This window comes from Alligator mississippiensis, chromosome 8 (genome assembly GCF_030867095.1).
Source record: "Alligator mississippiensis isolate rAllMis1 chromosome 8, rAllMis1, whole genome shotgun sequence".
NCBI classification, from domain to species: Eukaryota; Metazoa; Chordata; order Crocodylia; family Alligatoridae; genus Alligator; species Alligator mississippiensis.
Window position 1 is genome coordinate 32,404,231 of NC_081831.1, and position 12,158 is coordinate 32,416,388.

General features: G+C 49.2%; 1 protein-coding gene across 2 annotated transcripts in view; it reads left to right on the top strand.

Moving 5' to 3' along the window:
- DNAH9 (dynein axonemal heavy chain 9) overlaps positions 1–7,175 on the top strand; it is a 515,733-nt gene extending 508,558 nt beyond the window's left edge. For both annotated transcript variants that reach the window (XM_059732606.1, XM_059732607.1), the window contains one exon: positions 4,392–7,175. In XM_059732606.1, coding sequence (XP_059588589.1) covers positions 4,392–4,619 — 228 coding nt within the window. In that variant the 3' untranslated portion in view covers positions 4,620–7,175. The remainder of the gene's footprint in view (positions 1–4,391) is intronic.
- Positions 7,176–12,158: the final 4,983 nt, after the last annotated feature.

A 12,158-nucleotide genomic window follows, 5' to 3' on the forward strand; every position in this document is an offset into this window, starting at 1 on the left:
CCTCACGTGCATGCTCATATAGCCACTTGATTTCCTCAGGTTCTCCCCTGGTGATGTATTCCAGTTATCTCACTGATTCTCCGGCTTCCTCCTCCTTGTTTTTCTTTTCCTGCTTCCTAGAGCAAGGCTGTCCAACTAGCAGCCCACAGGCTTCATGTGACCCACAGTGGGTTAGTTTGCAGCCCCAGGGCTCCCACTCAGCCCCCACACCCCACCACCCATCACTTTGACTGCAGCAGAAGCAGCCAGAGGCTTCAGGCTCCCTCTCCCTCTGGCTTCTGCTTTCCACTCTGCCCCAGGGGATGGGATGGAGCAGCATGGCACATCCACAATGTCAGAGAAGCCCATACTGTTGGGCACTGGTGCCATGCCATGCAGTATAGTGCAGTGCAGTGCAATGCAGTGCAGGGGAGGAACCCAGGAATAGGGAGCTGAAGGTGGAGCAGAGGCATCTGCACAGTGCAGTGGGGACTAGGGAGTGCATCCATGGCCAATGCAGTGTAGGGGAAACACCCACTTGCCACATGCCTGGTGCTGCAGGGGTGGGGAGTCTCCATGTGCTCAGTGTAACTGGACAGCACCCAGGGAGCCCATGGCTCATGTTAGTGTGGCCTCCATGTCATGTGACCCTTGCTGGTATGGCCCATGGCATGTGTGGCCCCTGGCAACTAAGAAGTTGGGCAGCCCTTCCTTCTTTGCCTGCTTCTATTCTTATTGGTTTTAAGATAATAAACCTTTTCTCTTTAAAAAAAAATCACAGAATGGGTAATTAGGGAATGTTCAAAATGAGATCATCATCCTTGGACTTAGTGCTTTTCCTAAATTATGATCTTATGTTCTGCTGCAGAGATGCACTGTGACTTTATTAGTGGTTACTAAGAACACTGACAATGTCAATACTAAGGATGCTGTGAGCAGGTATTACTCATGTCCTGCTCTGGATAAATACTTCATATGCTGAATATCCTTAGTGGGCGCAGCAGGATTATTTCCCTTTATATGACAGGTCAACAAAGAAGCCTTGCAAGGCAAGAGATCTGCCAGCCCACAGAGCTCAGCCCGGTGGTGGGAGACCCAGTGGTGGAGCCACTTCCAGCGCAGCCCTGGCTCCGACCGCAGCCCTGGTGAGCACAGCCTGATGGCAGGAGGCTCCACAGCCTCACAGAGCTGAGCCTGGCAGCAGGGGGCAGCAGAGAGCCAGTAGCAGAGCCGCTCCAAGCACAGCCCTGGCTCCGGGTGCAACCCTGGCCAGTGCTTGTCTGCCGCCTCCCACCACCAAGCTCAGCTGTGCGGCACTGTGGAGCCTCTCACCTCTAGGCTGTGCTTGCCAGGGCTGTGGTCTGAGCAGCTCCACCACTGGCTCTTCTGCCATCTCCCATCACCAGGCTGAACTGCGTGGGGCTGGTGGAGCCGCTCGGAGCACAGCCCTGGCAAGCACAGCCTGGTGGCTGGAAGATCTGCAGTCCCACAGAGCTGAGCCTGGTGGTGGGAGGCAGCAGAGAGCCAGTGGCAGAGCCACTTGGAGCACCACCCTGGCCAGTGGCTCTCCTCTGCTTCCTGCCACCAGGCTCAGCTTTGTGGGGCCAGTGGAGCTGGTCAGAGTGCAACCCAGTGGCAGGAGGCAGCAGAGAGCCAGGGCTGTTCTCTGAGCGGCTCCACCAGACCCATGGAACTGATCCTGGCAGTGGGAGGTGGCAGAAGAGCCAGTGGCAGAGCAGCTCCGAGCACAGCCCTGGCGAGCACAGCCCAGCGGTGGGAGATTCCACATCTCCATGGAGCTGAGCCTGGTGGTGGAAGGCAGCAGAAAGCCAGTGTCGGAGCCACTCCAAGCACAGCCTGGCTATGAGCACAACTCTGGCCAGTGGCTCTCTGCCGCCTCCTGCCACCACTCTGTGGGGCTGCGGAGCCTCTCGCCACCGGGCTGTGCTTGCCAGGCCTGCTCTCTGAGTGGCTCTGCCACTGGCCCTCCCGCCACTGGGCTGAGCTCCACAGGGCTGGTGGAACTGCTTGGAGCACAGCTCTGGCTCCGAGCATCCAAATGGTTCTTGAAAGTTTCCAGAGTAGGTGCTTACACCACCTCTGGGGTGAGTATGTTCCAGGCCTTGGGGGCTCGGACAGCAAAGAAGTTTTTCCTTATGTCCAGCCTGAAATGGTCTTGCAGGAGTTTGTGACCGTTGAACCTTGTCATCCCCTGGGGTGTTCTAATGAAGAGGTGTTCCCCCAGATCCTGATGCACACCCCTTATGTACTTATAGGCTGCCACCAAGTTAACCCTGAGCCTGACCTTCTCCAGGCTGAAGCGTCCCCTAGCTCGCAGCCTCCCTTCATAAAGCCTGATCTCTTGCCCTCTGATCATGTGTGTGGCTCTCCTCTGATCTCTTTCAAGCTTCTACCCATCATTCCTGAATTGTGGAGCCCAGAATTGAATGCAGTACTCCAGCTGCAGCCTCACCAAGGCCAAGTACAGCAGGAAAATGACATCCTGGGTCTTGCTTGTGATGCATCAGTAGATGCAAACCAGAGTTTTGTTCACTTTGCCAGCTGCAGTATTGCATTGGTGGCTAATATTCATCTTGTGGTCAATCATGACCACCAAGTCTCCCTCAGCCATGGTGCTAGCAAGTGTAGCACTGCCAAGCCTATAAGTGTGATGCGGGTTTTTGTTCCCAAGGTGGAGCATGTTTCATTTTTCTGTATTGAATGCCGTAAGGTTTTTATCTGCCCACCTTGCAAGCATATTGAGGACGGCCTGGATCACCAGCCTGTCCTCAAGTGTGGACACTCTTCCCCAAAGTTTGGTGTCTGGTGGAGAAGGAGGAAGAGCCACTGGAGTCAGAGGGAACCAAGCAGTACTCAGGCAGGTGCAGCCACACCAGAATCAGTCCCACTGGAAAGCTATGAATGCTGGCCAGGGCTGGGGCAGGCAGGCACATAGTACAGGCTGCCCTGGGTGCAAGGGGGTGGGGCTTGGCCCCCTGCAGAGCACTGTGGGTCAGATACAGTCAATTGGTGGGTGGCCACCCTCAGGCCAGATCCAATTAGTTGGTGAGCTGGAATTGGCCTGTGAGACGTATTTTGTCCACCCCAATCAGTTTGAGGCCAGCTGCTGATTGAGATGCCCAGTTGATCACATTTCAATGGCATGCTGCCACATGTTTGGGGCATAAATGCTGTATGTGAGTTCACTTACTGATTGAACTAGCAGCAGAAGTTGTTGATACAGGGGAAAAGGAAAGGCTTTGGCATCCCCCAGGATCTCTGCTTCATTACTCCTAAATTCCTCATCCTACTAGGCATGGAGAGCAGATTGACATAAACCTTCAAGAGTGATACAGTGGTTATCAAAGATGTAGTTGAAGTGTTGACATGGTTAATTTTTAGTGCATTTCAACACAAATAATAAAAGCACATGGTTACAACCTACATCCTAGTCTTGAACCCTACTCAGTTCTTTCTCAGTCAAACATGAATTAGGGGGTGTTCTTTTTGTATGAAGATTGTATAAAAACTGAGTGGGAATTTCAGGATTAGCCATTAATCCTCAATTATTTTCCTGTGAAGTCTTGGGCAAGAGTAGGTTTGAAGACTGCAGCATTAATCAAAGACAATGTTAGTATATAACTGCACTCTTTCTCCATCAATAATTTACATAACAGCAAAGTTTCTGATATATTTGACACTGACTACTCTTATCTCAAAATACTCACCTCTACCACATGCAGTTTAATACCTGAAGGAAGATAATTGCACCTATTCAAAATCATATGTACTTTTTTCCTCTGAAATGTACATGCCCAGCACCAGTAGGACTGTCCCTTCACATTATTACCAGAAGATTTTCTAGTCAAAGTACATCAGGAGTTTGATATACACAGTGTACAGCAAGAAAAATGAGACAATTTCTTCTTTTCTCCGGGGGAGTGGGGGGCAATGGATGGTGTCTTCACTGCAGTATGTTACATGGATCCAGACTGAGAACCAAACAGGAGTCTCCAAAAGAAACAGGACATTTATTTATTTGTTCCTAGACAAATCTTGGGGGGGGGGGGTTGTTTGTTTGTTTGTTTTGTTACTTAACCTAACAAAGCCAATTTTTATACATTTTATTCTGGGAAAAGTGACTTGTGTAGGAATGGGGGAAGGGGAGGTTACAGTTATCCACAGGAAGAAAAATTTTATATTTTCCTTTTATATAACACAATTTTATTCAGCCAGGGGCACAAGCAGTGGCAGTTGTTAAAGGACAGAGACAAGAAGAAACACATGGCAGGAAACAGGTTGTGGAAGTTGCTGGGGGCTATTGATGATAATGCATATTAGGGTCACAGTTGACAGCTGGTGTTGAAGAGCTTGGTTGGTAGCAACTAAAAAAAATGTTCTTTCCTCTACAGACTGGGATAATCACAGATGCCAGGCTGAAAGAACTCACCCCAGCTGTGCCTGTTATTTTCATCAGAGCCATACCTGCTGATAAACAGGACACTCGCAGTGTGTATCCATGTCCTGTGTACAAAACCCGTCAAAGGGGGCCAACTTACGTGTGGACTTTTAACCTTAAAACTAAAGAAAACCCTTCCAAGTGGGTCCTTGCTGGCGTAGCATTGCTACTGCAAGTTTAGTTGCTTCAAGGCAGGATGCATTCATGGGAAACTGTTAACCATTTCTTATTTGAATTTTTAAAGGAATATATGAAAGATGAAATAATTATGTTTAGACTAATAAGTATTGTAATTTCTCAAACTCATTCTTAAAAAGATGTCAGGTATAGCAAGAAACACTAAAGAAATAGTGTAGGATGGATTCTCTGCTACTGTAAATTAGAGAATTGCTTTTTACTGTATTTACTTGAATAGAAGATGACTCTGATTATAAAATGACCCCCCACCCCATAATTAGTTTCTATATATGGGAAATGTATAATTTTGTTATAATTTTCTAGATATATAATCTTATTATTGGAGGTTTGCCTTGAATTTGTCCTCTTTCAACTATTACAGCAGGAAAAAATAATTCTGGAGGATCAGACAGCTCCTTTGCTCTTTGCTTCTCCCCAGCTTTTCCCCCTGATAGCCCCTCCTTTTTCTTGTTACTGTCAGACTTTGCTCTCCCTGAACATATAAAAGCACAAAGCGAATTGGAAAACAATAACCTTGAAAACAAACATGGCTATAGTAACTTGCATATAATGCCTATATATTTAATTCATCCAGAATCGATGCATATTACTTTTTTTTTTTTTTAAACTGCTGTACATTTTAACACGAGCATGCCATAAACACATTTTGGAACAGCATTTTAGCACTTACTAGTATGGAGTGCAAACTATGCATGATATCTGCCCAGAGCCAAAGAGTCATAACTTACCATGTATTTCATTGGGCTGGGCTCCTCCAGATTTAATAGCATTACAAGCTACTGTGACCCCACAGCGCAGCACTGTTCAGCATGTTTCTGTACTACAGGATACCCCCCAACAAAGGATCCATGTGCTAATTAGCCCCCACTCATGAACAGAACTGGATATCCTTGTCACAAGTCTTAGGATCCTCCAAAAATGTACATGCAAATAAGGCAAAGGGCAGCATGGTCTGGCTCCACCTCATGGAGAGTGGGGCACACTAATCATATGTTCCAGGTTGAGAGAGGGGTGACAGAGGGATTCTGGCTGAACTGTTTGGGGCCTGTTTCATCATGTTTGCCACAGGACTATGTGTAATGGGTATAAGTCTTGTTCAGGTCAGCTGCCCTAACCTAGCCTTGTGGTAGGTTTAGCTTAGCCTTTTAGCACCAAGGGAAGGGTATCAGGGTTGGTTCTGACCCTTCTAATGTTATTTTGATATTGCAGGGATTCCAGGGGTTGTACTAGTTCCCTGTGGAGAGAGCACCCACAATTTTTTTTAGGAGGTCTCAGATGCATGCACATGGGGCCTGTCCAGAGGAGCATGGTCGTGCGGTATGTGGTGCCACAAACATGTTTGCAGTGCCACATGCTGCACAGTCCAGCAATCTCCACACTGCAAGGGCACACTGCCCGAGTGGGTACTACTCTGTTGTTTTGTTTTCTGTGGTTTTCTTGACCCCTGGATTTAGGTATAAAAAAATGCGGGGGGTGGGAGGGAGGGGAAATGGAGCAGCACATGAGCACATTCTCAGGTAGCGTGCACTGCTGGAAAGTAGAGCCAGGCCGCCTGGAGCCATGCTGCAGCTATGGGCCAGGCTCTGCCTGGCAGGATTGCTGCACCTGCAGCTCCATGAGGCCCTCAGGACCCTAGGTAAGGCTGCTGGGGCCAGCACAGTGCTGGCTCCAGCCTCCCCTACTGCCCACTCCCCCCACCGGGGTAACTTGCCACGTACCAAAGCACACGTGGCATGGGCTTTCCTTAGGGACAAGTAGCAACGGTGCAAGGTGTACCGCCACTACTTGTCCCCAGGGAACCAAATGTCCATGCATGTCTGGACATGCCCATGGTTGCCATCAGCCTGCTTATCCACTATAGCCTATGCATTTCATAGTCACACTTAGTGTTGGTTGCATTTAGTCAATATCATAGTTGTTTTCCATTGCTGAGCACATACTGCTTTTGGCAGTAGTTTAACAATACCCAATGTATTTAGTGTGACTTTCTTGTATATGATTGTAATACAACAGGCTTTTTTCTTGTGCCAATTATGGGGAAAAAACCTCTTCTTGTATTCAAGTAAATATGGTATTTCAATAGCCCTAAACTGATTTACTTTTCTTGAAGTTCTAGGTAGGTTTAAATTTGATGAAACCTACATTTTTCTTTGTTTATGTCCTTCTCCTAAGTCAGCTGAAGTCAGTGGGTCCCACTCTATTGGCCTTAACAAGCCTTGAATTAAGCCTGTAGCTTGGAATAATCTGTGTGATTCTTTCCACATTGTTGTTTTCTTCAAATAAACATTTCAGTGAGATATGAAGGAAAGTGCTAATGCTGAGGAACCTGACACTTATTGTGAAAATCAGTTGTTTTAATATACTGTAAAAGTCCTCACTGATACCCCATTAATCTTTAGAAATATTAAAAGAAGTGGTTATTCCCAAGGTTTTTAATATAATTGAAATTAAATATATAGTACAGAAATTATTTCAGTAAAGGAAAGCATTTCATACTTGTGTAAATTTCCTAATAAAAATCTTATTTCTTGCACTTGCATCCAGAAGCAGCCTGTGTGGTTTTGTCTAAAACAGAGGTGCTCAACCTCCAGCCTGGGGCTATGGAGTCACATGATCTGGCCCACAGTACTCCCCAAGGGCCTGTACATTGGGAGATCAGTGGCAAATAATGGTTTCACCATGCAGGATCTGGCCAGTGTGTTCAGGGTCAGTCCTGGGGCCTAGGGCGTGGAAAACATGTGGGAGGGGATTGGGGCCAGGGTTGGGGTGTGTTGCAGAGCACTTAGGTGTCCTGCTCCTAAGAAGGGAAAACTGCTAGGGAAGGGACCCTAGCAGTGAGTGAATAAGGAGCCCAGCTGTTGGTTGCTTGGGCAACCAAGCTAACAAGCAATCATACCTGCCAGCAGTCAGCTGACTGTAAGGGGCAGGGCCTGGCCCTTATAAACCCTGGGGCCTGAGGCCAGAGAGAGTTCCCTACCAGCAGCCAAGGAGGAAGGAGCTCTCTGCTATGTAAGAGAAGAGAAGCCTGAATGCAGGAGCAGCATCTGCCACTCCGGCGGGATGAAGAATCCCCGGTAGACTTGAGCGTGATTATAGCTGGGCGGCTTCTGTGTATGTTATAGCCAAGGGGCTTGTGTTTGTGTTTGCTGTTTATTACTGGTGGTTTGGGTGAGGCTATCAGCAGATGGAGGAGGCCTCATAGGGGACCCACAGTAGAGTGGAGACCCCAGCACCAGTGAGGGCGCAGCATTGTGTGAAGAAGGCCCAGAGAAGGGGGCAGCATTGTGGAGAAGCCCCGGAGAGGGGTCACTGCTGGCTGAGAAGCCCCAGTGAGGGCGCGGTGAGCCCCGGAGAGGGGCGGCATTACTGAGGTACCCCAGAGAGGGGACACTGCTGAGAAGCCCCAGTGCAGGCATGGTGAACCCCGGAGAGCAGCAGCATTACTGAGGAACCCTGGAGAGGGGGCACTGCTGAGATCCCCAGTGCAGGCCTGGTGAACACTGAAGAGGGGCGGCATTACTGAGGAACCCCGGAGAGGGGGCACTGCTGAGAAGCCCCAGTGCGGGTGCGGTGAGCCCCTGAGAGAGGGTGGCATTACAGAGAAGGCCCCTGAGAGAGGGCGGCATTACAGAGGAGGCCCTGAGAGAGGGCACGGAGAGAGACAGGGCTGTGGAGAGCCCAAACGCCAGAGAGGGCGTGGAGACACAGAGAGAGACAGAAGAACATCTGTTACACCTGCAAGGCTTGGGGCGTGGTACAGGGGTGGTAGGAGCCACGCATGGCCCATAAAGCTGGGGTGTACAGAACACCTGAGATAGGAGAACCATGGATAGGAGAACCATGGCCAAGAAGACAGAAGGCAGCCTCCCTATAACAATATATAAAATCAAAGTCATGGCAGACGAGAATTGGAGGGTGCAAGTGGGCAGCTTGGCATGGTAAAGGAGGCGGCAGGGGAGAGCATGGTGACCCAGGCTGCCCTCCTGTTACAGGGTGCCATATTGGATCTGTGGCCTTTGCTCTGAAAACTGCCATGCAATACTCATCCGTCCCATGGGCCCGAAAGTTTGGGTACCCCGATACAAAATATCCACTGTATTCCATTGCACAGTGGGTGCTTTACATGCATTACTGGTGCATTACTGTGTGTTTGCCTAATTTACTGCACAGTATGGTAAGCATTTACATGTACACACCCTTACTGCACAGTAAAAATGGCTAATCATAATTAAATGTGATACCTGCAAATGCAGGTAGCAAATTTAAGCACAGTTAGTTACTGTGCAGTAACACACATTTAAACAATACCCAGCAGCAAATTTGCTGCCAGATTGTGTCTACAGATAAGTTACTGCACAGCAACTAATTGCACTTAAATTTGCTACCTGAATTTGCTTTGATGTGTTTTAGTTAAAAAGCGTGCTGCCACCATTTTCTTAGTGCTGTCTTGCATTTCGCCATTTATACAAATGCATGCGCCGCAGCACCAGGTGCCTTTAAAAGCAGCTAGCGCTACAGCGCATGCATGTGTACAAATGCCCACAGTGTCTTAAAAAGGGAAAAGGCAATAATGTGTGTAAACACAAGATGGAAATAGGAACCTTCTGGCAAACTGAAAATCTACCAAAAATTAATTCAGATCTTCTTGAATGGATCCAGAGGCAAGCAAAATTAGTTAACACAATTGATCTTAACAGAGGTGGTTTGTTTTGGCTTTGGAGGGATGGCTGGCTCAAACATCAATGACCTTAGAGTGAAGAAAAGCTACAAAAAGTAAGTTTGAAACAAAGATCCTGACAGGGTACAGATGTCTAGTTTTTTCTCCTGAAAAACCTTTTTTCTTCCCCGGGAGAAGAGATTGATGTCATATATCTTGACTTCAAAAAAGCCTTCGATCTGGTATCCCATGATCACCTCTTGGTGAAACTGGCCAATTGTCGCCTTGGGTCCACCACGATCCACTGGCTGGAAAATTGGCTCCGTGGTCAGACCCAGAGGGTAGTAATTGATGGAAGTCACTCATCATGGTGTTCTGTGACCAGTGGGGTCCCCCAAGGCTCTGTCCTTGGACCCATACTGTTCAACATCTTCATTAATGATGTGGACACTGGAGTCAGAAGCGGACTGGCCAAGTTTGCCAATGACACCAAACTTTGGGGCAAAGCATCCACACCAGAAGACAGGCGGGTGATCCAGGCTGACCTGGACATGCTCAGCAAGTAGGCGGATGAGACTCTGATGGTGTTCAAAACCGATAAATGCAAGGTTCTCCACCTTGGGAAGAAAAACCTGCAGCATCCTTATAGGCTCCGCAGTGCTATGTTGGCTTGCACTATGGAAGAAAGAGACTTGGGGGTCATCATTGACCACAAGATGAACATGAGCCTGCAATGCGATGCTGCAGCTAGTAAAGCGACCAAAACGCTGGCTTGCATCCATAGATGCTTCTCAAGCAAATCCCGGGACGTCATTCTCCCCTTGTACTCGGCCTTGGTGAGGCCTCAGCTGGAGTACTGCATCCAGTTTTGGGCTCCACAATTCAAAAAGGATGTGGACAAGCTTGAGAGAGTCCAGAGAAGAGCCACGCGCATGATCAGAGGTCAGGGAAGCAGACCCTACGATGACAGGCTGAGAGCCCTGGGGCTCTTTAGCCTGGAAAAGCGCAGGCTCAGGGGTGATCTGATGGCCACCTATAAGTTTATCAGGGGTGACCACCAGTATCTGGGGGAACGTTTGTTCACCAGAGCGCCCCAAGGGATAACGACTTGGTCGAACGGTCATAAACTACTACAAGACCGTTTCAGGCTGGACATAAGGAAGAATTTCTTTACTGTCCGAGTCCCCAAGGTCTGGAACAGCCTGCCGTCAGAGGTGGCTCAAGCGCCTACATTGAACACCTTCAAGAGCAAACTGGATGCTTATCTTGCTGGGATCCTATGACCCCAGCTGACTTCCTGCCCTTTGGGCAGGGGGCTGGACTTGATGATCTTCCGAGGTCCCTTCCAGCCCTAATGTCTATGAAATCTATGATCTATGAAATCTAATTGAACTCTGGGGCCCAAAACTGGACTCTAGGTGTGGCCTCACCAGTACTGAATAGAGCTCTGATTTGCAAGTGACAATTCTGTTACTGCAATCCAGTACTCAGGGAAGGAGTGAGTGGGGCAGTGCATTTTAAACAAGACAGCTACAAGACTCCCATTGTGTCATCCACAGATACTACTGTGGCATCATTTTCCACAAACATGCTTATGATTTTGGGTAGCTGTCCCAAAACTAGATTCTCTTGATTGCTAACCTGATTACAAACACAAAACACTTTTATGCCCACTCAGTCTATGGGGTATTTAGCAGTGGTTATAAACAAGGTCTCTGTATAACCCAGGCAAATACCAGCACCAGGGGCTACCTGCACTTCCCAAAAAACAGGTCAGATATATCATATTTACTCAAATCCAAGATGATGCTTTTATTCTATTCAACATAGAGAAAAAACCCCTTTATCTTAGATTTGAGTACAAGTGGTGTGTGTGTGTGTGGGAGCAGCGGGACAGATCAGCAGCTGCAGTCCAAGCCCAGGATTGGTCAGAGCTGCAGCTGCTGCCCCCCCCCCCGCCGCTTCCTGCCCCTACAGCCTCTGTTTCCTCCTGCCTCACTTGCCCTTCACCCCCACCACACTTCTCATTCTCCTGTTGCGGTCTGTGCCTTCCCAGCTGCAACCAGCACTTTCTTTCCTGTTACAGTTCTGGCTATAGTTGGAGCCTACTCCAGCCCAGAGCACACGTTGCCCCTAGTGCCCGCTCGGCCACAAAGTGGCAGGGACAGCAGCAGCAGGTGTGGCTCAAGTTTCTGCCACTATAACAACTGCTGCATGGCTGGGCCAGGACAGGAGGCAGCATGTTCTCCATGTTTCAGGCCAGAGCAAGAGCTGACAGGAAGGAAGATGGTGGTGGTGGTTGGAGGAGGCACAGAAAGAGGGGTAATCAGAGGTAGTGGGGAGATGGCACAGGGCTGAGGCAGAGCAGGGAAGCAGAATCGGGGGCCAGGCAGGAGGCAGAAGTCGGGGCAGGAACTGTTGGGCCCCAACCAAAACCAGAGCTGAGATGGGAAGAATAGCAGTGGTGGGGATGTCAGATAGTGGCTTGGGGGGCAGGAGGCAGGAGGACCCAAGTGCAGGGGCAGGTGCAAGGGGAAGGCACCAGGAGGGGTAGGCAGGCAGGGAGGGAAGCAGTTGGGAGGACAGGTGTCAGAAGGAGCAAGCACCAGGGGGAATGGCAGGCATCTGGGGCAGCAACCACAGAGGGCAAGTGAAAGGAGGAGAAAGGGAGACGGGTACCAGGGGATGCAGGTGGGATGAAGAGCTGGTGGGATGGGGCAACTGGTATATGAGGGCAGTTGGAATAGGGGCCAGGTGGGAGGGGGCAAGGTGCAGGGCCACACAGGCACCATCAGGGGGCAGATAGGGGGCAAGTGGCAGGGAGAGCCAAGCTGGAGAGGAGCAGGCAGAAACGGGAGCAAGTGG